The sequence below is a fragment of the Chlamydotis macqueenii genome, chromosome 34 (assembly GCF_036417535.1).
Source record: "Chlamydotis macqueenii isolate bChlMac1 chromosome 34, bChlMac1.mat, whole genome shotgun sequence".
NCBI classification, from domain to species: domain Eukaryota; kingdom Metazoa; phylum Chordata; class Aves; order Otidiformes; family Otididae; genus Chlamydotis; species Chlamydotis macqueenii.
In genome coordinates, this window is record NC_141589.1 from 28,142 (window position 1) to 50,474 (window position 22,333).

The 22,333-nt window shown below is 65.4% G+C and overlaps 5 protein-coding genes and 10 non-coding genes across 15 annotated transcripts in view; 8 read left to right on the top strand and 7 right to left on the bottom strand.

Moving 5' to 3' along the window:
• Positions 1–601: 601 nt before the first annotated feature.
• Positions 602–673, top strand: TRNAE-CUC (transfer RNA glutamic acid (anticodon CUC)). Its single transcript has one exon. It is a non-coding gene; the product is annotated as a tRNA-Glu (tRNA).
• A 227-nt stretch (positions 674–900) lies between these two features.
• Positions 901–974, bottom strand: TRNAT-AGU (transfer RNA threonine (anticodon AGU)). Its single transcript has one exon. It is a non-coding gene; the product is annotated as a tRNA-Thr (tRNA).
• A 203-nt stretch (positions 975–1,177) lies between these two features.
• TRNAD-GUC (transfer RNA aspartic acid (anticodon GUC)) lies at positions 1,178–1,249 on the top strand. Its single transcript has one exon. It is a non-coding gene; the product is annotated as a tRNA-Asp (tRNA).
• Positions 1,250–2,351: 1,102 nt separating this feature from the next.
• On the bottom strand, positions 2,352–2,423 carry TRNAM-CAU (transfer RNA methionine (anticodon CAU)). The gene has a single exon. It is a non-coding gene; the product is annotated as a tRNA-Met (tRNA).
• Positions 2,424–2,676: 253 nt separating this feature from the next.
• TRNAA-CGC (transfer RNA alanine (anticodon CGC)) lies at positions 2,677–2,748 on the bottom strand. Its single transcript has one exon. It is a non-coding gene; the product is annotated as a tRNA-Ala (tRNA).
• Positions 2,749–2,876: 128 nt separating this feature from the next.
• On the top strand, positions 2,877–2,958 carry TRNAS-GCU (transfer RNA serine (anticodon GCU)). Its single transcript has one exon. It is a non-coding gene; the product is annotated as a tRNA-Ser (tRNA).
• Positions 2,959–3,347: 389 nt separating this feature from the next.
• Positions 3,348–3,421, top strand: TRNAN-GUU (transfer RNA asparagine (anticodon GUU)). Its single transcript has one exon. It is a non-coding gene; the product is annotated as a tRNA-Asn (tRNA).
• A 187-nt stretch (positions 3,422–3,608) lies between these two features.
• Positions 3,609–3,679, bottom strand: TRNAG-GCC (transfer RNA glycine (anticodon GCC)). Its single transcript has one exon. It is a non-coding gene; the product is annotated as a tRNA-Gly (tRNA).
• Positions 3,680–4,201: 522 nt separating this feature from the next.
• On the top strand, positions 4,202–4,701 carry LOC147596880 (histone H2B 5-like). Its single transcript, XM_086769256.1, has one exon. It carries the CDS (start codon positions 4,230–4,232, stop codon positions 4,608–4,610), a length of 381 nt encoding a protein of 126 aa, XP_086625382.1. The 5' UTR covers positions 4,202–4,229; the 3' UTR covers positions 4,611–4,701.
• A 978-nt stretch (positions 4,702–5,679) lies between these two features.
• LOC147596881 (histone H2A type 2-C-like) lies at positions 5,680–6,276 on the bottom strand. The gene has a single exon (XM_086769255.1). The coding sequence runs from the start codon at positions 6,274–6,276 to the stop codon at positions 5,887–5,889; it is 390 nt and encodes a 129-aa protein (XP_086625381.1). The 3' UTR covers positions 5,680–5,886.
• An 824-nt stretch (positions 6,277–7,100) lies between these two features.
• On the top strand, positions 7,101–7,173 carry TRNAK-UUU (transfer RNA lysine (anticodon UUU)). The gene has a single exon. It is a non-coding gene; the product is annotated as a tRNA-Lys (tRNA).
• A 428-nt stretch (positions 7,174–7,601) lies between these two features.
• TRNAQ-CUG (transfer RNA glutamine (anticodon CUG)) lies at positions 7,602–7,673 on the top strand. Its single transcript has one exon. It is a non-coding gene; the product is annotated as a tRNA-Gln (tRNA).
• A 2,752-nt stretch (positions 7,674–10,425) lies between these two features.
• On the top strand, positions 10,426–17,154 carry LOC104473279 (long-chain fatty acid transport protein 2). The gene is made up of 10 exons (XM_086769252.1): positions 10,426–10,962; positions 12,824–13,033; positions 13,467–13,625; positions 14,125–14,249; positions 14,361–14,555; positions 14,740–14,830; positions 15,060–15,258; positions 15,355–15,452; positions 16,396–16,526; positions 16,747–17,154. The coding sequence occupies exons 1-10, from the start codon at positions 10,464–10,466 to the stop codon at positions 16,921–16,923; spliced, it is 1,884 nt and encodes a 627-aa protein (XP_086625378.1). The 5' UTR covers positions 10,426–10,463; the 3' UTR covers positions 16,924–17,154.
• Positions 17,155–17,628: 474 nt separating this feature from the next.
• THAP7 (THAP domain containing 7) lies at positions 17,629–20,252 on the bottom strand. Its single transcript, XM_086769257.1, has 5 exons — positions 20,211–20,252; positions 19,565–19,644; positions 18,829–18,984; positions 18,376–18,516; positions 17,629–18,277 (listed from the first exon to the last, which is right to left on the bottom strand). Exons 2-5 carry the CDS (start codon positions 19,642–19,644, stop codon positions 17,737–17,739), a joined length of 918 nt encoding a protein of 305 aa, XP_086625383.1. The 5' UTR covers positions 20,211–20,252; the 3' UTR covers positions 17,629–17,736.
• A 965-nt stretch (positions 20,253–21,217) lies between these two features.
• Positions 21,218–22,333, bottom strand: part of MYH14 (myosin heavy chain 14) — a 51,462-nt gene continuing 50,346 nt past the window's right edge. Inside the window, exon 10 of the mRNA XM_086769331.1 lies at positions 21,218–21,649. Coding sequence (XP_086625457.1) covers positions 21,379–21,649 — 271 coding nt within the window. The 3' untranslated portion in view covers positions 21,218–21,378. The remainder of the gene's footprint in view (positions 21,650–22,333) is intronic.

The window sequence follows — 22,333 nt, forward strand, 5'->3', positions numbered from 1 at the left end:
TGCGCTGGTGTTCCGCGTGTCGCCTGCCGGTTCCGCGCTTTTCCCGGCGCCGCGGCCGCGTTTGCTCCCAGCTCTTCCCGGCGCTGGATGTCGGCGGCGCCGCGCCTCCCGGGGCGCACGTGGTGCGAGAATGGGCTTCGTTAACCCACGAGAAGGTGATTAAAAGCGCCGGTTTCCAGCTCTGTGTCTCTCTCTGTGTCCTTGGGTGCGTCCGGTTGCCTCTCCCGGGCCCGGTGCAGGAGTCTGGGGCTGAACGAGTCCCAAAATCCCCAAACCTGACCTCGAATCGCCGACCTCGCAACGTGGCCGGGCCGGGATTCTCTGGCTGCGGGGAGCAGTTGGGGGCCTGAAGCTTAAACGGAGGAGGAGGAGGAGGGTGAGAGCTCAGGGATGAAGCGGGGGGGGTTCATGGGGCTGCGACCCCCGCCCCCCGCCGCGGCCGGCAGCTCCTGGCTTCTCCCGCTCCCCTAGGGCGGCTCCAAAGCGCGGGCGCTGATTGGTCCGGTCCCTGAAGCCGCGCGGCCAATGGCTGCGCACCGTTTGGATCCGCGGGAACAGGAACGGAGTGAAGGGGGCTGGCGGGGAGGGGTGTTCTCAGGGCTCCCTGGTGGTCTAGTGGTTAGGATTCGGCGCTCTCACCGCCGCGGCCCGGGTTCGATTCCCGGTCAGGGAAAGCATAATTTTCCTCTTTTTTCCCCCTGATTTATTTTCGCTTTCATTTTAATTTTTTTTTTCATCCCACGGCAGCGGAGACGAGTGGGGGAGATGGGGGCGCTCCACAGCAGTGCCTCCTCCCTCGGTACGCGCGAGGATGTGGAGGCAGCCGGTTTAAAACAACACTTACTAAAAGGAAATAACAACAGTAACCAAAACCGGTAACACACAGCCCCGCAAACACAGAGGCACCGCTGGGATTCGAACCCAGGATCTCCTGTTTACTAGACAGGCGCTTTAACCAACTAAGCCACGGCGCCCGCCGCTCCTGCCCTTCCTCCCTCTCCCTTCATGCCGGGGTTCACCCCCGGCGCCCTCCCCACGCGTGTCCGCAGGTTCCCCCCCAGCCTTTTCGAGCCTGCCCCACTCCCGACCACCGCGTGGAGTCGAGACACGGAGCCAACCCAGCCGGTGCCCTTGCGCCGGTTTAAGAAGCTGCGGGCGCAGGCCGCTGCCGGCCCGCTCCTCGTTAGTATAGTGGTGAGTATCCCCGCCTGTCACGCGGGAGACCGGGGTTCGATTCCCCGACGGGGAGAGCTGCGCTTTTTGCATCAATCCGGCGTCTCCCTCTCGTCTACTCCAAACCCGGCTTTGTTTTGGGTTTTCTTTTTTTATTTTTAGTGAAGAAAAATTTGGATTTTTAAGTAGATTTTTTTTCCCCCACGCTGCGGTACGCCCTTACGGGGAGAGCCGAACCGCGCCAGGCCGAGCCCCGAAGAGCGAGCGGCCGAGTCCTTACGCGCGTCAAGCTCCCCCTCCGCGAAGCTCAATGTTAAACCCGCGGAGCCGAGGAAATATCATTTTTATGTTGAAAAAGCCATATTTGGTCATTATTACCGCCGCCGCGCGTGCCCGGCGCGGGTGGCGGGGTACGAGCAGCGCTCGCGGCCGGAGCGCGGGCGGCCGGGTCGGGACGGGGGGCGGACCTGAGGGGGAACCGCGAGCGCGTGGGAGAGCGGCGCTGGCGCCCCGCCTTATCGCCCTCCCGACCAATCGCGTCGCTCCTCGCGCCCACCAATCAGACGGCGGCTCCGGCGTTTAAACCTCCGGTTTTGGCGCCGAAGCGGGCTGGGGTTTAACCCGTTGCTTCCCGGGTGGGAGCATCCGGCTCTGGGACAGCGGAAAATCCTCTTTTTCGGGCCCGGTTTCTGCCCCTGGAGGCCTGGTCGCCCCGTGGGTGCCGTTTCCGCGTGGGGCGGCTTTTTGTCAGCCCAGCGCTGAGCTGCGTGTAAGCTCCCACGGGCCGGCGAGAGCGCGCTCGCAGCGTGGAAGCGCCGCGCCGGGAGGCCCTGCGCTCTCCGCCCGCGCAGGTTCCGCCGAGCCGAGCCGAGCCGAGCCCAGCCGAGCCGTCCGGTTCCACCTGCCCCTGCTGCGAGCGGGGGGGTGGGGCTGAGCTCCTCCGGAAGCCGCTTCCGACCGGATGGAGTCTGTGGGAGATGTCAGGGCAGCCCGCCCTCCCCCCACGCCCTGCGTGAGCCTTGAGTCCTTGTGCAAAAATTATCCTGATATTCAGGAGAAAAATCCAGTAAATTTGGCGGGGGGCGCTTGTGTTTGGCAAGGAGCAGCGGGACGTTTATTCTTGGGGGGGGACGTCGAGGGTGTGAGGTAAATAAAGAACAGGAACAAAGAAAAACGCCTAGCAGAGGATGGTTTCGATCCATCGACCTCTGGGTTATGGGCCCAGCACGCTTCCGCTGCGCCACTCTGCTCGTTCTGTTTTGATTTTTGATTTAATCTTGATAAATTGTGAACGAAAAAAAGAGATTTCCCTCCTACAGCGCGGCTCGGCTGGGCACCGGTTGCGCTGCCCCATGGGGCGGCTGGGAGGCGGTGCGGTTTCCGAAACGGAAGGGAAGGGAAAAAAAATAAGGAAAAGGAGCCTCTGCTTGGTTGTTTCCCCTCTCGGAGGCCCCCCTCGTTCTTTCCGCCCCCGAAATAAAAGGGAGCGCACCCCACCCTGCCTGGAGATGCCGGGGTTCGAACCCGGGGCCTCGTACATGCGAAGCACGCGCTCTACCGCTGAGCTACATCCCCCGGCGCGCGCACTCCGCCTGCCCGCCTCCCCTCTTGGCTCCACCCCCCGGCCGCGCCGAAGGCCCCGCCCCGTCCCACGTCGGTCGCTTGCGCCCCGTAGCGGCGCGGCGGCAGCGCGGAGCCCACCGGACGAGGTGGCCGAGTGGTTAAGGCGATGGACTGCTAATCCATTGTGCTCTGCACGCGTGGGTTCGAATCCCATCCTCGTCGAGAAAGCTCTATTATTATTATTTTTTTTTTTCTTTAATCCGCTGGAGAATTCGGGGCTCCCCTCCGCCTTTTAACCTATTAAAAAAAAATTATTAATTCTTTTTTATAGCAAGCGTTTCGGGGCATCCCCGCGCAGGCGCGGAAACCAACCCTGCGATTTCTCCCTGCCCCCCCCCCCCCCCCCCCCCCGCTTTTTGCAGCTGAGCGCGCGCCTTTCTTGTTTTCGATCGCCGCAATTTTCAATCCGCACGCAAATTTCCAAAATTGCCGAAAAAGCCCGGGGTCCAACCCCTCCCCCTCCAAAATTTTGGCACCGCGCAGCGCAGCCGGATGGGGAGGGGTGGGACCGCGGGCCCGGAGGGGCGGCGGGGAGGGCCCGCTGCCGCCCGGTCTCTGTGGCGCAATCGGTTAGCGCGTTCGGCTGTTAACCGAAAGGTTGGTGGTTCGAGCCCACCCAGGGACGCGCTCGCCTTTTCTTTTTCTTTCCCCCTTCACGTGTTGTTTTTTTTTTTTTCTTCCCTTTTTTTTTCCGAGTGGGACCTGCACGTTGCCGCGCGCTCGCTTATTGTGCTGCCCGTGGGAAAGGAAAAAAACGGGAAGAGGGAGGGGAATAAAAAAAAAAAAAAGAAATAAAAAAGTAAAAGCTACGTTGCATTGGCCGGGAATCGAACCCGGGCCTCCCGCGTGGCAGGCGAGAATTCTACCACTGAACCACCAATGCCCTCCGTGTCTTTTTCCTCGGTGACTCGAAACTAATGGTTTTAGCCCCAAAATCACCCCCGCCAAGTACAAAATCCTCTATGTCTGCGAGTGCCGGAGCTGTGCTAATTAGGACGCCCTTTTAATGAGGATGAAGAGCAATTAGCGGCCGAAGAGGCGCTTTATCTATGCGTTAAGATTTGAATTTCGCGCGCTCGGCGCTGATTGGCGGCGACGGGTGGGTGGGCGGGGCCTGAAGGGACTGCCCTGCACGCCTCCACCCCCTCCCATTCGTTCTGCGTTGTGCTCGGCCAGGATCCGAAAGGCGCGATCTGATTGGCTGAGCCTTCACTCCCCGAGCTGGTTCCAATCAGAGCCTGTCTTCTGGAGCCGGGGAATTTGCATGCCCGCCGCGTCTCCGTCTCAGCCAATGGGCGTGCGCGCTCCCCGAGTGCCTCATTTGCATAACGCTGCTGTAAAAGCGGGCGCCGCCCCGCTCGCCGCTCTCCGTCCGGTCGCGGTTCCCGTGCGAGCGGCCGGGGCCGGCGCCCAGAGCGGTTCGCGGGAGCGCCATGCCCGAGCCGGCCAAATCAGCGCCCGCCCCCAAGAAGGGCTCCAAGAAAGCCGTCACCAAAACCCAAAAAAAAGGCGACAAAAAGCGGCGTCGCAGCCGGAAGGAGAGCTACTCCATCTACGTGTACAAGGTGCTGAAGCAGGTGCACCCCGACACCGGCATCTCCTCCAAGGCCATGGGCATCATGAACTCCTTCGTCAACGACATCTTCGAGCGCATCGCCGGCGAAGCCTCCCGCCTGGCGCACTACAACAAGCGCTCCACCATCACCTCGCGCGAGATCCAGACGGCCGTGCGGCTCCTGCTGCCCGGCGAGCTGGCCAAGCACGCCGTCTCGGAGGGCACCAAGGCCGTCACCAAGTACACCAGCTCCAAGTGAAAGCGGCTGCGCTGCCTCGAAACCCAACGGCTCTTTTCAGAGCCACCCACCTCCTTACTAAAGAGCTGCTCTTCCTGCTGAGATGCATTTTTTTTTTTCCTCCCTCTGGAGCGGTTTGTAGATGGCGCGGGGGGTTGGGACGCTTTAAGACACCTCGTAAGAACCGGTTATATTTCTGGTTTTTGGTTTCCGGGCCGCAGAACGTTTCCCCCCCGTGACCAAGGCGCCCGGAGCCGGCCGCGGTCGGTTGATGCCGCTTCAGCCTTCAAACCGCTGCTGCGCTCTGATTGGTGCGGAGGGACGCGAACGTCACTGCGGGGGGAGGCAGGGGGAAGCGGGAGTCGCGGGGCGGGTTTCCCTCTGGTCCGCCTGAGGCCTATATAAACCCTGGGGGGAGCCGCGACCGCGCCGCAGTGGCTGTGGGGCTGGGGCCGGTGTGGGCTGCTGTGGGCTGCTGTGGGCTGCTGTGGGCTGCTGTGGGCTGGGGAGCGCTGTGCCTTGGATTTTGCTGCCGAAAACGCTGTTTCGAGGAGTGCGTGTTATCGGTAACCTTTAACTTATTTTTTTTTAGGGCAGGGCCGAGTGAATTTTTTGTGCTTAAGTAGAGTAACTTCACAAAAAACTGTGAATTTTGATGTGAAAAGCTCTGTTCCTGGGTCCGTTACGCCACCGCTCTATTCGGGCGGGCAAGGGCCCCGCCACCGCGTTTCGTTCCTTGGTTTGCTTGGAAAAGCCGCGAATTTCCGTACCCGGGGCGGGTTCATCCTGCGCTCTGTGGGTTTTATTTCCTCCCTCGCGGCGCCGGGGAATCGTACCCAGGCTCGTTGCCCCCAGCCCAGCGCTGCCTGCGGAATAAAGAGCAGCGGAGCCGCCCGACGGAGCGCACGGGCTCCTCCCGTGCGGGGTCCCCGCCTCGGCTGCCGGTATCCAAACGGCGCGCGGCCATTGGCTCCGCAGTGGCACGAACGGGCCAATCAGCGCGCGGTGTGGCTGAGCCAATGGGCAAGCGCTGATTGGAGCCGTCGTTTGCATAACTCAACGCTGCGGCGCTTTGTCCCCTCGCCGCCGCCGCAGAAGGATCGAGAGCCGCATCACGCTTAATTAACCAACGCTCATTAGCGCCAAGCTCCCCCTCACGCCGCTCCTCCAGCCCTTTTACCTGAAGCGGTGGGTGGCTCTGAAAAGAGCCTTTTGGGTTGGAAAAAAGAAAAAAAAAAAAAAGGGAAGAAGAAAAACTCTGAGGGCTTCCTCGCAGCGGCTTCCCCCCGCCGCCGCCTCACTTGCCCTTGGCCTTGTGGCTCTCGGTCTTCTTGGGCAGCAGCACGGCCTGGATGTTGGGCAGGACGCCGCCCTGCGCGATGGTGACGCCGCCCAGGAGCTTGTTGAGCTCCTCGTCGTTGCGGACGGCGAGCTGCAGGTGGCGGGGGATGATCCGCGTTTTCTTGTTGTCCCGGGCGGCGTTGCCCGCCAGCTCCAGGATCTCGGCCGTCAGGTATTCCATGACGGCGGCCAAATAAACGGGAGCGCCGGCGCCCACCCGCTCGGCGTAGTTACCCTTGCGCAGCAACCGGTGAACGCGGCCCACGGGGAACTGGAGGCCGGCCCGCGATGAGCGCGACTTGGCCTTCGCGCGGGCTTTGCCCCCCTGCTTCCCCCGGCCCGACATCGCCGCCCGCTCCGCCGCCCGGCAATGGCAGCGCCCCGCCGCCTCCCTGCCTTTTCTACCCCGCCGCGGATCGAAATGCCGCCTCCCGATTGGCTACCGCGCCGCTCGGCTGAGAACCAATAGAACAGCACCGGCTCCTGCCCAATAGCTGCCCGCGATTTGGAGCCGCTTTGCTTCGTTGCTGCCCGCGCCGAGCGACCGGTACCCAGCAGCGGGGTCCGAGCGGGGTCGGGGGGTCTCAGCCCCCGGGGCAGAGCTGGGGGGAGGCTGCGGCCGCGGGCAGCCGAACGCTTCGCTCGTTCCTCAAACTAGAAATCTGTAAGCGAGGCTTTTAAATACATTCAAGCTCTTTTTTACATTTTCGTAGCCCTGCACAAGTCCGCCGCGCGGAGGAGGGCGAGCCGCTCCTTCCCCTCTCCTGTAAAGTTTTAAGTTTTCAGGGTTTTTTAAGCGTTTTCGGGGATTCAGGGCGCGGGACTGCGCCGCGCTCCCGGGCAAGGTCCCTCCGCTGGCCCGCCGGAGGTCGGCTTCCCGCCGGACGCTGATTGGCCACGTTGCGAGCCCGCCGCCTTCCCATTGGTTCGCAGGTGGGGTGGGCGGGAGAAGGCGGCCGGCGGGGCGGTTCTCCCTCAGGTCCGGCCCACCCTGCGGGGGGGCGCTGTCCCACCCCCGTCACAGCGCCTTAAGGCTCTGTGAGAGCCCCGCTGTCGCCCCCAAACCCCTCTCTCCGCCCTTCCCGCCCCCAAACCGCGCGGGGGCGCGCCCCGCCGGCTGTTCTCCCTCCCGCGCACCCAAGGGGAGGCGCCGGGGCGCTGGCGGCAGGAGCCCGGATAGCTCAGTCGGCAGAGCATCAGACTTTTAATCTGAGGGTCCAGGGTTCAAGTCCCTGTTCGGGCGAACGCAGCTTCCTTTTTTTTTTTTCTTTCCCTTCTTTCCTTTCTCCTCTTTCTCTTCTTTCTTTTCTTTCTCTTCTTTCTTTTCTTTCTCTTCTTTCTTTTCTTTCTTTTCTTTCTTTTCTTTTCTTTCCTTTCTTTCTTTTCTTTCCTTCTTTTCCTTCTTTTCCTTCTTTTCCTTCTTTTCCTTCCTTTCCTTTCCCTTTCCCTTTCCCTTTCCCTTTCCCTTTCCCTTTCCCTTTCCCTTTCCCTTTCCCTTTCCCTTTCCCTTTCCCTTTCCCTTTCCCTTTCCCTTTCCCTTTCCCTTCTCGTCCCCTCTCCCGCAGGAGCCGTTTCCCAGCGCGGCCCCCGCCGCTCTCCCTCCGCTCCGGCTGCGGGTCCGGCCCGCGGGGCGCGGGCCCGTGGGGTGCGGCGGGGGAGCGCGGCCCGGCCGGTCCCATGGTGTAATGGTTAGCACTCTGGACTCTGAATCCAGCGATCCGAGTTCAAATCTCGGTGGGACCTTGCCTCCCCCTTTCCCTACCGACAGCACCGTCTGTGTGGCTCCCACCGTCGCGGGGGACGCTTTTTTCGGGGAGGTCTCCGTGCCCTAAACACCTCCGTCACCCAGCCCCCCCCCCCCCCCCCAATTTGACATGAGTTCCCCTGAACGCGACGCCCCCCCCCCCCCCCCCTTTGGGGACCACGCGTGACACCCATTTGGGAACGCCGTGTGACACCCCAGCGGGGTCCCCACACGCGACACCCTACGGGGGATCACACGGGACATCCCGTGGGGGACCGGAGTGACACCCCTCTCGGGGGGGACACACACGCCCGGTCACGGTCCCTGTGTGCGGCACCCGTGGGTGCCACCGCGTGCGACGCTCCGGAGGTGACACCTCGTCACGGGTGTCACAGGACTTGCCCCACGTCCCGCACCCTCCGAGGATGATGGGGACACCCTGCCCAGGGGTTTGGTGGCCCCGGCGGGGGGGGACAGAACCCACACCAGCAGCCCCCAGCGCTTGCAGGCTGGTGGGACAGGGACCAGCTTCCCCCCACCCCAAATAATCCCCTCAGGACACCCCTCGCTGGTGGGGACGGCCGAGGCCGACGTCCCCGTAGCTGCGGTGTCACTGACTCGGGTGCCGCCAACCCCCGCTAAACCGATGACCCCTGCCCCCCCACCCCAAATTGCAAAACCTCCTCGAGCAAAGGCCAACGCCCGGCACGTTTCACCCGGAATTTTCCAGCAACTGCCAAAAAAAAAAAATCCATCGGCTCCTCGTGACGATTTTACAGCCCGCGAACGCCCAGCGTCGCAAATCAGAGGCAAAGGTGAGTGACACGGCGGTGAGGCTGCGCTGAACCCGCGCTTTGTTGTTTGTTTTTTTTTTTTTTAATGAGCAGAAAGATTAATTAGCGCTTCGAGAAGCAGCTTGCCAGGCGCCCGTGCCCAGGCTGGGGACGTAAATGGCAAACTTCGGGTTTGTTTTTTTTTTTTGGGGGTGGAGCAGCAGCAAACACCAGACGGACCGATTCCCCCCGGCCCTTTTTTTTTTTTTTTTTGCAATGAAAGAAGAAATATTGGAGCTGTTTGGGGTCAGCTGGAGATGTTTAGGGTCAACTGGAGATACTGAAGAAGTTTGGGGTCAACTGGAGATATTGGAGATGTTTGGGGTCAGTTGGAGATGTTTGGGGTCAGTCAGAGATGTTGGAGATGTTTGAGGTCAGCTGGAGGTGCTGGAGGCCTGGATGGAGGATGTTGGGGGTTGGATGGAGAGGTTGTAGACTGAACGGAGCTGTTGATGTTGCGTGGAGACGTTGGGGTTGGACAGAGACGTTGGGGTTGGACAGAGACGTTGGGGCTGGATGGAGACACTGGGGTTGGACGGAGACGTTGGGGCTGGACGGAGACGTTGGGGTTGGACAGAGACGTTGGGGTTGGATGGAGACGTTGGGGCTGGACGGAGATGTTGGGGCTGGATGGAGACGTTGGGGCTGGACGGAGACGTTGGGGTTGGATGGAGATGTTGGGGTTGGATGGAGACGTTGGGGCTGGATGGAGACGTTGGGGCTGGACGGAGACGTTGGGGTTGGATGGAGATGTTGGGGTTGGATGGAGACGTTGGGGCTGGACGGAGACGTTGGGGTTGGATGGAGATGTTGGGGTTGGATGGAGATGTTGGGGTTGGATGGAGACGTTGGGGCTGGATGGAGACGTTGGGGTTGGATGGAGACGTTGGGGCTGGACGGAGACGTTGGGGCTGGACGGAGATGTTGGGGCTGGATGGAGACGTTGGGGCTGGACGGAGACGTTGGGGTTGGATGGAGATGTTGGGGTTGGATGGAGACGTTGGGGCTGGATGGAGACGTTGGGGTTGGATGGAGACGTTGGGGCTGGACGGAGACGTTGGGGTTGGATGGAGACGTTGGGGTTGGATGGAGATGTTGGGGTTGGACGGAGACGTTGGGGCTGGATGGAGACGTTGGGGTTGGATGGAGATGTTGGGGTTGGACGGAGACGTTGGGGTTGGATGGAGACGTTGGGGTTGGATGGAGATGTTGGGGTTGGACGGAGATGTTGGGGCTGGACGGAGACGTTGGGGTTGGATGGAGACGTTGGGGCTGGACGGGGACATGAAGGGGCTGCACAAGCACCTCCACCTGCCCCACGGGAGACCCGGGCGTGGCTGCGTTCTCCACGCGGTGCATCGAGCACCTGAAGCAGCGGGGTCTCCTCGCAGAGACGCCCCCGTGTAGGCCCAAACCCGTGACCTGAAGCCGAGCGTGGCCAGCCGGCCGGATAAGAAGCTACGGCGGACAGAGGAGGTGGCCAGGCGGCCGGCAGACAGACGGACAGGCGGTGGCCAGCCGCGCTGACGGGCGGCGAGCGTTGCCGTACCGCCGCGGGCGCGTGCCGACGGCCGGTGAACCCGGTTGGGTGTTCAGCTGGCAACCGGCCGGCACGGGTGAGCGGCCAGACGGATCCGAAGGGCAGCGGGACGGACAGACGGACGGACGGGCAGCGCTCCTCCGCGGCGGCAGGGAAGGGCCGGGGAGATAAGCGGCGTGAGTCATCGCGCGGCGCGGCTCCACGCCCCGGCGCGGGGCTCCTACCGCAGGGAAGAGTGGAAAGGAAAAAAAAAAAAAACCAACAAAAAAAAAAAAACCCCAAACCACGCTAATCCCGGCCGCGGCGGCAAACACGGCAAAGCCTGCCTGGCGCCCGCGGCGGGGCAAGGTGCGTGCGGGGCGGACCTTGGCCCGCAGCAGCCAGCGCTGCCGGCCGCGACCGGCACCCCTGCGACCATGCCGGCGCTGGCGGCCGTGGCGGCGGCGGCGGCGGCCGGGCTGCTCCTGCTGCTGCTGCTGCTGCCGGCGGCCGCCGCGCGCCTGGTCCCCTTCTTCTGGGCGGACCTGGTGGCCTTCGCCGGGTTGGCGCGCGCCTCCCTCCGATGCCGGCGCCGCCTGAGCCGCCGCCCGCCCGTGACGCTGCTCGACGTCTTCCAGGAGCACGCTCGCCGCCGGCCCCGCCGCGCGCTGCTGCGCTTCCAGGACGAGGTCTACACCTACGGGGACGTGGAGCGGCTCAGCAACCGCGCCGCCCGGGCCCTGTCGCGCCGCCTGGGCCTGCGCGCGGGCCGCGCCGTGGCCGTGTTCCTCCCCAACCACCCCGCCTACGTCTGGACGTGGCTGGCGCTGGCCAAGCTGGGCTGCCCCATGGCCTGCCTCAACTGCAACGCGCGCGGCCGGGCGCTGCGGCACGCGCTGGCCGCCGCCCGCGCCACCCTGCTCCTCGCCAGCGCCGGTGAGTGGCCGCCGGCCCGGGGAGCCCGCCGCGCCGACACGCGTGCGCGGCGGGGGATGGGGTGGGGGGCGGTCTGCGCGCGGCGATGCTTCTGCGCGCGTTGGCGTGGGTGCGGCACGCGTGTCTGCAGGTGTGGCAGGGTCTGCGCGTGTGTCCGCACACGTGTCAGTGTCTACACGCGTGTCAGTGCCTCTGCATGGGTTTGCACACGCGTCAATGCCTGTACAGGGGTCTGTGCCCACGTCAACGTCTGTCCATGGATTCACATGGGTGTCGAGGATGCACACGTGTCAGTGCCTGCCCATGTGTCAGCACACGTGTCATCATCTGTCCATGGATTTCCATGGCTTTCAGTGCCTGTACATGGATTTACACGCGTATCAGTGCCTGTCCACGTGTCTGCACATGTATCAGTGCCTGTGCACGTGTCAGTACCTGTGTATGTGTCTGCACACATGTCAGTGTCTGTGCATGGATTTGCACGTGTCAGTGCCTGTGCATGGATTTACACGCGTGTCAGTGCCTGTGCATGTGTGTCAGTGCCTGTGCACATGTGTCAGTACCTGTGTATGTGTCTGCACGTGTGTCAGTGCCTGTGCACGGATTTGCACGTGTGTCAGTGTCTGTGCACATGTTTACAGCTGTGCCAGTGGCTGCACGCGTGTCTCCACATGTCAGTGTCTGTGCATGGATTTACATGTGTGTCACCATCTGTGCATGGCTTTGCACGCGTGTCAGTGTCCGTACATCTGTCTGCACGTGTGTTGCTGTCTGTCCATGCATTTCCATGCGTGTCACTGTCCACACATGTGGACACGTATGGCAGTGTCAGTGCACGTGTGTTGGTGTCCATACGTGCGTTTCCAGGTGTGTTGGTTTCTCTGTGCGCACTCGCACGTGTGTCAGTGTCTGTGCACGCGTGTTAGCACGCACGCGTGCCCTCGCACACACGTGTGGGGCTCTTTGCCCCGCGCGGCGAGCGGTTGCTCACCCTGGGGCCGTGTTTGCGCACCCCCCCCACCCCGGCCCCTGCACGGCGCGCTCATGGCTCCTCACGCCGCCCCTCGCACACGCGTGTGCAACACCCTGGTGAGCGTGTCGGGGTGCGCTGGCCACGCCAAGGCCACGGGTTAATCATCACCCGCCCCTCCCTGGGGTAAAGGTCGGGTGGTTCTGTTTTGGGTCAGGTTTTGGGGGGGGGGGGGGAAGACAGGACCCGCTGGAACGGTTGGGTCCCTGCCCCATTTTGGGGTGCAGCGGGTGCCCCTCGGGGTCCCTTGGGTGCCCCTTTGGGATGGTTGGGTCCCTGCCCCATTTTGGGGTGCAGCGGGTGCCCCTCGGGGTCCCTTGGGTGCCCGTTTGGGACGGTTGGGTCCCTGCCCCGTTTCGGGGTGCAGTGGGTGCCCCTCGGGGTCCCTTGGGTGCCCCTTTGGGATGGTTGGGTCCCTGCCCCATTTTGGGGTGCAGCGGGTGCCCCTCGGGGTCCCTTGGGTGCCCCTTTGGGATGGTTGGGTCCCTGCCCCATTTTGGGGTGCAGCGGGTGCCCCTCGGGGTCCCTTGGGTGCCCGTTTGGGATGGTTGGGTCCCTGCCCCGTTTCGGGGTGCAGCGGGTGCCCATGGGGGTCCCTTGGGTGCCCGTTTGGGACGATTGGGTCCCTGCCCCGTTTCGGGGTGCAGCGGGTGCCCATGGGGGTCTTTGGGGGGCACCCATCCGTGATGCCCGGGGTGCTGCTCTGATGCGGGTGCCCATTTTGGGCTGCGGCCGGTGACCACCTGGGGTCCTTTGGGTGCCCACCTGAGGAGGTTCCCCTCCCGGGTGCTCACCCCCCGCCCTCCCCGCACCCCTCCCCGTCCCCCCCAGATCTGCGGGCCGCGGTGGAGGAGGTGCTGCCGGCCCTGCAGAGCGACGGCGTCGGCGTCTTCTACCTGAGCGCGGCCTCGCCCACCCCGGGCGTGGAGGCCCTGCTGCCCGCCATCGACGCGGCCTCCGACGAGCCCCTGCCCGCCCACCACCGCGCCGGCGTCACCGCCGACTCCAAGGCCCTCTACATCTACACCTCCGGCACCACCGGTGAGGCCGCAGGGACGGGGAACCTGAAAAACGGCGCCGGGGAGGGTTTGGGTGCCGTGGGGCGGGAGGCAGAGGTTCGCGTGGGTGAAGCGGGGGGGGGTCTCGTGGAGGCCTCGCTCCAACCCCGCCCGTGGTGAGTCCGCCGCCGGGGCCAGGTTCCTCCTGGCAGCGTCCACGCGAGGTGTCGCCGAGGACGGAGCCCCGCCCTGCGCCTGTCCTCACCGGGACGGGGGTGGGACCTCCCTCACCCTGCGCTGAACCCAAAGGAGACGTCACCCCCACCCATCACAGCTGCGTCTGGATGATGTTCCTCACGGCTCCGCCCAGCCGGGTCTGGAGACCTGGGGATGGAGACCCACCGCCCTGAGGGACGGTCCCGTCCGACCCCCCCTGCCCCCCCAGGGAGACGTCCCACCCTCTGCTCCCTCCTCAGGGCTGCCCAAGGCGGCGGTGATCACGGAGATGAAGCTGATGATGGTGGCCAACCTGGGCCGGCTCTGCGGCCTGCGGCCCGACGATGTCGTCTACACCACACTGCCGCTCTACCACTCGGCCGGGCTGCTCATCGGGGTGGGCGGCTGCTTCGAGGTCGGTACGTCACCCACCCCCGCCCCGGCGCGGCCCGGGGTGCAGGCAAGGCCGGGCAGAGAAGGGTGCTGGAGATGGACGGGTGGGTGGGAAAACGTGAAGAGAGGGGGAAGAGGAGGACGAGCGAGTGGAACTGCGTCCGTGGACGCACGGACGGACGGGTGGGGGGCGGTTTAGATGGACGGAGAGCGGTTTTGTGGAGGTGGACGTTTTACGGAGATGGGTGGACAGATGTTTTGTGGAGATGGATGATGGACAGATGTTTCATGGAGATGGATGGACAGATGTTTTATGGTTGACGGGTGTGCGGGCGACAACGCGCGCAGGGGTGGCGGGCGAGGCGTCCGGCGGGAAAGGGCAGGCGAGGAGGAGGGCGCCCGCGTGGGCAGCGGGGGCGCGATGGGCCGGGACGCCGCGTGGAGATGGATGGACGGAGAACGGGGGGGCCAAAGCAGAGACGGGAGGGGTGACGGACCCCCCCCCACCCCCGCTGCCCTCCCCAGGAGCCACCTGCGTCCTGCGGGCCAAGTTCTCCGCCTCGCACTTCTGGGATGACTGCCGCCGCTACAACGTCTCCGTCATCCAATACGTGGGCGAGCTCATGCGCTACCTCTGCAACACGCCCAGGGTAAAGTCCCCGCCCGTCCGAAACGAGCCCCCCGGGGCGGGAGGTGGGGGGCGACGCCGCGGGGCGCGCCCTGAGGTGCCCTCGTCGCCCACCCCCCCTCGCCCCTCGCAGCGCCCCGACGACCGGGAGCACGGCGTGCGCATGGCCCTGGGCAACGGCCTGCGGGCGGAGGTGTGGCAGGAGTTCCTCCAGCGCTTCGGGCCCGTGGCCATCTGGGAGTTCTACGGGGCCACCGAGGGCAACGCCGGCTTCATCAACTACACCGGCAAGGTCGGGGCCGTGGGCCGAGCCAACGCGTTCCTCAAGGTGAGCCGCCGGCCGGGGGGTGGGGGGTGGCCTCCGCGGTGGCTCTCCAGGGTTCCCTCCGCCGGCTTGGCCGACAACGAGCCGACAAGCGGCGGCGCTGGGCGCAAAGCCTTCTCGCCCGGTTTCATCCCGCGTTTCCCGTCCACCCACCGGTTTCCCGCTTTGTCCTTCTTCCGCCCTGCAGAGTTTCGCGCCCTTCGAGCTGATCAGGTACAACGTGGAGGAGGACGAACCCGTGCGCGACGAGCGAGGCCTGTGCATCCCCGTCCGCCCTGGTAAGAAGAGACGAACCCTCCGAGGAAAGGTGGAAAGGGAGAGGGTTGAAACGCAGCCAAGACACCTCCTGGGCCTCATCACCATCATCTTGGTGGCTGGAAGACACCAGAAAGCCTTCAAAGAAACAGGGGACGTCATCCCCAAGCACCCGGTGGGGCACGGAGGTGACGTTCCCCAGCAGCGAGGCGGCTGCTGACCGTCCTCCATCCCTGCTTTCCCTCCCCGAAGGCGAGACGGGGCTGCTGGTTGTCAAAATCACCAAGAACACCCCTTTCCACGGCTACGCCGGCGACTCCCAGAAGACAGAGAAGAAGGTCTTGAGGGACGTCTTGGTCAAAGGCGACGCCTTCTTCAACAGCGGCGACCTCCTCATGATTGACCACGAACGATTTGTCTACTTTCAAGACCGCGTGGGCGACACTTTCCGGTAACTCCGATGCTCTCCCAACCGCGTTCCGCGTGGGCAAAGCCGCGCCGCCAGCCCCAGCTCCCCCTCACGGCTCCTCCCCTTCCTCTTCCCCAGTTGGAAAGGCGAGAACGTGGCCACGACAGAGGTGGAGGCCACTCTTGCCATGGTGAACTTCATCCAAGAGGTCAACGTCTACGGAGTGGCCGTGCCGGGTGAGTAGCGGGTGGCGCAGAGGTGGTGGGGGGGGTGAGGCGGCCCAAGAGAGGAATCCGGTGACGTCTCGGCCGTGCGACGCGTCCCCGAACGCCCCGAGTGGCCACCGGGAAGCGTGAAGTAGAGTAGAATGGAAGGGACCTACAGCGGTCACCGAGTCCGACTGCCTGACCGCGTCACGGCTTGTCGACCCAAAATACCGGTCCGGTAAAGTTTGGGCTCATCATTTCGGCCGCAAGTGGTCTTCGTCCACCGAGAAGAGGAAGGCAGGACTGGGTTGACCAGAAGAAGCATGTGGTGGTGCCTGGGGCAGGTCCCGCGTCCACGCGGGGTCCAGCTGAGCCCCAAGCAGGCTGAAGTAGGACTTTCCGACCCAAAAGGAGTTTCTGGCACGGCTTTGGCACGCGTGGGCTCCTGCAAAGGCCTGAGCGGCCACCAGGAAGGTCAAAGGGGCACTCGGTTGCCCAAACCAAGCGTCCAGCGCTGATCTGGGGAGCACCGCGCCCCTGCAGTGGTCCGAGAGGCCACCAAGAAAAGCGAAACGGGACTCGGTGGCCCAAAAGCGGCACCCGGTGGTGTCCGGGCGACTGACGTCTCCACGAGGGTCCACGTGGCCACCAGGAAGAGTACGAGGGGGCTCGGTTGCCCACGGTAAGCGTCTGTTGTTCCGGCGCGCTCCCGTAACGGTCCGGGTGGCCACCAAGGAGCCTGAAACCGGAGCCGTTCCCTCAGCGGCAGCGTCCAGCGCCGGCTCGAGCGCGCGACAGGCCGCCACGGCGGTCCCGGCGGCGGCCAAAGTGGGACGCAGCCCCCCCCCCGCCAAAACAGGCGTCCAGCGTCGCTCCGGGCGTGCCCCAGGTCCCCGGAAGGGTCCACGTGGCCACCAGGAAGATGAGGCCGGGCCCCGGGTGCCCAAAAATCACCCTGCGGCACCGTTTGCAGGCTGCGAGGGCAAGTGCGGCATGGCGGCCATCCGCCTGAAGGCTGGGGCAAGCTTCGACGGCGAGAGCCTCTACGCCTTCACCGGGGAGACGCTGCCGAGCTACGCCGCGCCCCGCTTCGTCCGGATCCAGGTCAGCGGCACCTCCCCCAGGCCGGGGGGCCTCTGGGGGGCGGGGGGGCGAGACCTTTTTGGGGGTTTTTTTGTTGGTTTTTGGGTTGTTTGTTTCGGTCCCCCCCCCCCCCCCCCGAATTAATAATTTGGAGAAAGGGCGATCCGGTTGGCGACCCGGCGCCAACCGACCGCGTCGGCGTCCCCGCCGTCCCCCCACGGTGACGCCGCCGTCTCCACAGGACGCCCTGGAGATCACCGGCACCTTCAAGCAGTGCAAAGGCAACCTGGTCAGGGAAGGCTTCGACCCCACCGCCGTCACGGACCCGCTCTTCTTCCGCGACGACAAGCGCAAGTCCTACGTGCCCCTGGGCCGCGACACCTACGCCGCCATCTTGGACAGGCGGCTCAACCTGTAGAAGGAAGCGGGCCGCGGCGGGGTCCCCGCCCGGCGCGGGGCGATAATTGCCTCGGGGCGACCGGCAGAGCCGGTTTGGGGTTAAATCGGGCAGTTCGGGCGTCCCTGCGGGGAGTTTTTAACCGCGCCGCCGGAGCACGACGAGGGGGACGGGCCGGCGGCAGCCGCTGTCCCGCCCTGGCGCCTCCGTGCCGTGCCGTGCCGGCCGCGGAAATTAAAGGCTTCAATCCAACGACTGGGGCCCAGGCGGGCGCCGGGTCCATGCCGGCCGTTTTCTGGGGACTGAGCCGCTTCGTTCCCTCCCGGAAGGGGCAGACGGTGCCCAAAATCCTCCCGGCTTCCAGGAAGGGAATACGTGCTCAGCACCGGCCTCCTGCTTGCCCGCGGGGCCCGGGACGCATCAGCCCTCCCCAAAAAACCCAACAACTCTTCTCTTCCCACCTCGGGCTCCTTGAGCCGCTTCGACCCAGTCATCCGGGACAAAATCCATTTATTTCTCCCCGACCCGATTTTCTGCCCGACCGATGGCCCAAAGCGGCTCGGGACGCCCACCGAGGCCCCGCGGCAGCACCGCTCCCTCCCGCCCTTCCCCAGCGCCCGCCCGGCCGGATGAGCCCACGCGAGAGGAACTTCTCTCTCCCCGCAAAACCGCCCCGGGGACGCCGCCGCGACTCCCCCGCGCCCGGACACGAGCCGGCCGCTTCGATTTTTTCATAGAAAAGGCGAAATCTTTATTTACAAACCTTCCCGGCGGCAGCGGGGCGAGGAGGAGGAGGAGGAGGAGGAGGAGAGCCGGGCGTCCGGCGGGAAACCCTCACTCGCCGCCATCCCCGAGCGGCTGCGGCTCGTCCGGGCGCGGCGAGGGGGCTTTGGGGGTCCGGCGAGCCTCGAGGGGCGCCCGCCGTTCCCGCTGCAGCTCGCCCACGCGGAGCCGCAGCCGCTGCTCGCGACGTTTGCAGGCTTGGAGCTGACGCTGAGCTTTGTCCAGGGCGTCCAGCGCGGCCTCGGCGCGGCGCTTCCAGAGCAAGGCGCTGCCCACCTGGTAGCTGTGCTCGTTTTGGATGTACGCCCCGGCCGGCGGCGGCAGCCGCAGCATGTACAGCGAGGGGGACGCGGGGCGCGGGGGCGCCGGGGGGTCGCCCTCGGGGAAAACCGGGCTGGCCGTGACTTCCTCGTCCCCCGCGGCCTCCAAAAGGCTGTCCGGGAGGGACCCGCGGGCACCCGAGGGACCGGGAAGAGCCGGGACGCCCCCGTGGTCGCCGGCCGGGGGGGCAGCAGGGTCCTCGCCTTCCCGGGGGAAACACGAGACGTCGGCGGCGAAGGGGGGGTCCGGCGGGGAAGGGGTGGGGTCCTGCCTGCACGGGAGAGAGCAGATTAAATTGGGGGGGGGACACACACACGGGGGGGACACCGAGCGACGTCCTGCAGCACCCCCCACCCCCCCGGGACTCACCTCCACCTCCTGGTGCCCCGAGGGGGCTTCGGGGTGTCGCTCTCGGGGGCGGGGGGCTTCGGTTTGGCGGCCCGGGGGGGTCTGGGGGTGGCCGACTCGAAGACGGTGGGCACGGCCCCTTCCTTGAGACGGTGGTAGCCGCTGCGGGGGGGGTGGGGGGGTCAGCGGGGGGCACGGGGCACCTGGGGGGACATCCCCGTGGTGCCCCACAGCCCCTAAAATCCCGGGGGGACCCCCCCCAGAAACACTGGGGGGAGGGAAACTGAGGCACGGGGGGGGCAGAGCAAACCATTTCCACTCATAGTGGGGGGGGGGCGACGCGCAGCCCACGTCCACCCCAGGCCCATTTTAAATCCACGTCGGGGGGGGGGGTGTACTAATTAGGCCAACCCATTCCCTGCGGGGGGGGGGGGGGGGGGGGGCAGCCACCTCGTTACGCGGCTCGTTAGCTACCTGAAGCCGACTATCTCGAAGCAGCTCTTCTCGAAGTGCTGCGAGCAGAAGTAGATGTACTTGGAGGCCGGGTCCCAGCGGCCCTCCCCGCTCGCGTCCCGGCGCCGGCTGTTCTCCAGCCACAGCGCCCGCCGCGGGTTGTCCTTCTTGGGCAGCCTGGGGGGGGACGGGGGGGGGACACACACGCAAATTAGGGGCGAGTGGTGGCCTCAATTTCCCCCCCCCAGCCCGTTTCTGCAAGGTTGGAAGAGTGGTGGCTCCCCCCATACGCCGGTAAATGGAACGCTCCAGGCAGGCCTAGGTAAAGGCGATGGGGTTAAACCATTCCTAAAACGGGGGCGGTGGCACCTGGTGCAGCCCATTGATAAGGTGGGGGGGCACAGCTGGGGCAGACCATTGCTGGGGGCGGGGGGGGCACAGCTCGGCCAAACCATTGCTGGGGGGGGGGAACACACCTGGGCCCACCCATTGCCAAGAGAGAGGGGGAATACACCTGGGCCAAACCATTGCTGGGGGGGGGGGGGGAACACACCTGGGCCGAACCATTGCTGGGGGGGGGGGGAACACACCTGGGCCGAACCATTGCTAGAAGAAGAGGGAGGGATTTGGGCCAACCCATTGCCGGAAGGGGGATTCCCCAAACGAAACCAAACACAGAAACGGTGGAAGACCCCCCCCATCCCCCCCAAAGGCAGGCAGCCCCTCGGGGGGGGCTCTGGGGGCGGGGGGCACCCACCGGTGGAAGGAGATGCCGCGGTTGCGGGTCTCGCGGGTGTCGCGGGTGCAGCAGCCGGCGGCAGAGCAGTGACGGGGCATCTGGGGGGGGGGGGGGCGGTGAGCAAAACCCCTCACAGGACCCCCCCCAATTCACTGCCGCTCCTGCCCCCTCCCCTCCCCTCCCCCCCCGTGTCACCCAAACAGCCCTCGGACCCCCCACACTGCCCCCCCACCCAACCCGGACCCCCAGATCCCTCCGCTCCCCTCGCCCCCCGTGACCCCCCCCCACCTCCCAAATCCCCGCGCTCCCCCTTGCTGCCCCCCACACGCCGCCCCCCCCCCGCAGAGCCCCCCCAGACCCCCACGGCCCCTCCCCCCACCGCAGAGGCCCCCAAGCCGCCCCAGACCCCCGAGTGCCCCCTCCCACACCCACCCGTGCCCCCCAAAACCCCAGTGCCCCCCCCACCCCCCCTCCTCCCCGGGTCATGAAGTCAATGGGGGGGGGCCACCCCAGCACCCTGGGGATGACGTCACGAGGAGGCGTGGCCCGCCGTGGCGAAGGGGAAGGAGAGGGGTACGGGGGGGGGGGGGGGAGGTGGGACCGGAGCCCCCCGGGGTCAGACCCCCCCCCCCAACGGGACCGGTGCCCCCCCCCGCGGCCTCACCTCCGCGCTCCCATCCCGCCGCGGCCTCCTCCCCTCCGCGCCCCCCCCGCCGCCACTTCCCCTCCCCGCAACTCTCGCGAGATCACCCCCCTCCCGCCCCCGCCGCGCCGGCCCCGCCCCTTCCCTCTCATTGGCTGCGCCGCCACGGCGGGCGGGGCGCCCTCCCTCCGCCCGCTCCGTCATTTACATGCTGCGCTGTCATTGGCCAGAGGAGCCCCGCCCCCGCCTTATTAGCCACGCAAGCCCCGCCCCTCCGGCGCTGGCGTTTCAGGGCCCCCCCCTCGGGCAGGTTTTGGGGTGTTTCAAGGCCCCCCCCCGTGTTTTAAAGGCCCCTGTACCAGAATTTGGGACCGCTCCTCCCCCAAAATTGGGGTAAAAAAGAGTTTCAAACCCCCTCCCCCAGGTTTTGGGGTGTTTCAAGGCCCCCCCCCCACAGGGCCAGTGAAGAAGTGTTTGAGACCCCCTCCCTAATTCACGTAAAAAGGGTTTCAAGCCTCCCCCCGCCCCGATTTTGGGGTGTTTCAAGGCCCCTCCCGCGCAGGGCTGTTCAAGAAGGGGTTGAGACCCCCCCAGCTCAGTTGGGATAAAGAGAGTTTCAAGGTCCCCTTGACAAGGTTCTGGAGTGTTTCAAGCCCCCCCCCCCAAACCTGGGACTCGGGTTAATCTTGAGATCCTCCCCTCCTCGCCAAAATACAGTTTGGGGGAGGTGGGGTCCCCAAAAATGGGGTCAGGGAGGCTTTCAAGGCCCCGCCCCAGCTTTTTTTTTGGGGAGTTTCAAGCCGCCCCCCCACCACGATCTCTGGGGGTGTTTTGATCCCCCCTCCCCCTTCGCGGACACCTGAGTCCCCCAGAGCCACCGGGGCCAAATCCATCTTAAAGGCACTTTAATGAGTATGGGCATGCCCCGCCCCCAACAAGCCCCACCCCCAACAAGCTCCACCTCCAAAAAAGCCCCACCCCCAGCCCTCCAATAAGCTCCGGTCCCTGCTGCTTGGGGGATGGGTCCCTGGCGGCAGTTTCTGGGGGCCCCTTGGGCCCAAAGGCACTTTCAGGGTTGGACCCCAAGATTGGTGGTTTTGAGGGTCCTCCCCTGGGCTGGGGGCGGTTTCAAGGGTCCTCTCAGCACTTGGGGGCGGTTTCAAGGGTCCTTCCTAGACTGGGGGTGGTTTCAAGGGTCCCCCCCAGAGCTGGGGGTGGTTTCAAGGGTCCCCTCCAGATCAGTGGGGGTTTCCAGGCCAACCCCAGGACCAGCAGCCTTTTGGCGGGGCTCCTTGGGGACATTTTCGAGGCCCCCCCTGGAGCCAGGGGTGGTTTCGAGGAGCTCGCTGAAGGCGCAGGGTGGGGACGCGCTGTCCCCGCTGTCCCCGCTGTCCCCGCTGTCCTCGTCCTCCCCCCGCAGCATGCGGTGCACCGTGCGCGACAGCGTCAGCGGGTCGCACCTGGGGGGCAGCCAGGGAGGGGTGGGGACCCCCGCTATCCCACAATCCCCCACAGACCCCCGAGACCCCCGCTATCCCACAATCCCCCACAGCCCCCCCGAGACCCCCGCTATCCCACAATCCCCCAGCTCCCCCGAGACCCCCGCTATCCCACAATCCCCCACAGCCCCCCTGAGACCCCCGCTATCCCACAATCCCCCGCAGACCCCCGAGACCCCCGCTATCCCACAATCCCCCAGCTCCCCCCAGCCCCTCCCCGAGCCACAGGGGACGATGGGGGCTGGAGGGGGCTGGAGGCGCCTATAGGGGCCATAGGGGCCACAGGGGAGGTGTGGGGGGGCTATAGGGGCTATAGGGTGCCATAGGGGCCCATGGGGCTATAGGGGCTATAGGGTGCCATAGAGCCCACAGGGGAGGTGTGGGGGGGCTATAGGGGCTATAGGGTGCCATAGGGGCCCATGGGGCTATAGGGGCTATAGGGTGCCATAGAGCCCACAGGGGAGGTGTGGGGGGGCTATAGGGGCTATAGGGTGCCATAGGGGCCCATGGGGCTATAGGGGCTATAGGGTGCCATAGGGCCCACAGGGGAGGTGTGGGGGGCTATAGGGGCTATAGGGTGCCATAGGGCCCACAGGGGAGGTGTGGGGGGCTATAGGGGGCTATAGGGTGCCATAGGGACCCATC

Bases quoted from the DNA above. Each gene is read 5' to 3' on its own strand.
- LOC147596880 (XM_086769256.1), top strand. From the start codon at position 4,230: ATGCCCGAGCCGGCCAAATCAGCGCCCGCCCCCAAGAAGGGCTCCAAG.
- LOC147596881 (XM_086769255.1), bottom strand. From the start codon at position 6,276: ATGTCGGGCCGGGGGAAGCAGGGGGGCAAAGCCCGCGCGAAGGCCAAG.
- LOC104473279 (XM_086769252.1), top strand. From the start codon at position 10,464: ATGCCGGCGCTGGCGGCCGTGGCGGCGGCGGCGGCGGCCGGGCTGCTC. The intron at 13,626-14,124 runs GTACGTCACCCA...TGCCCTCCCCAG, and splicing joins GGGCGGCTGCTTCGAGGTCG to GAGCCACCTGCGTCCTGCGG. The intron at 15,453-16,395 runs GTGAGTAGCGGG...CACCGTTTGCAG, and splicing joins CTACGGAGTGGCCGTGCCGG to GCTGCGAGGGCAAGTGCGGC.
- THAP7 (XM_086769257.1), bottom strand. From the start codon at position 19,644: ATGCCCCGTCACTGCTCTGCCGCCGGCTGCTGCACCCGCGACACCCGC. The intron at 18,985-19,564 runs GTGGGTGCCCCC...GTCCCCCCCCAG, and splicing joins CGCGGCATCTCCTTCCACCG to GCTGCCCAAGAAGGACAACC. The intron at 18,517-18,828 runs GTAGCTAACGAG...CCCCCCCCGCAG, and splicing joins TTCGAGATAGTCGGCTTCAG to CGGCTACCACCGTCTCAAGG.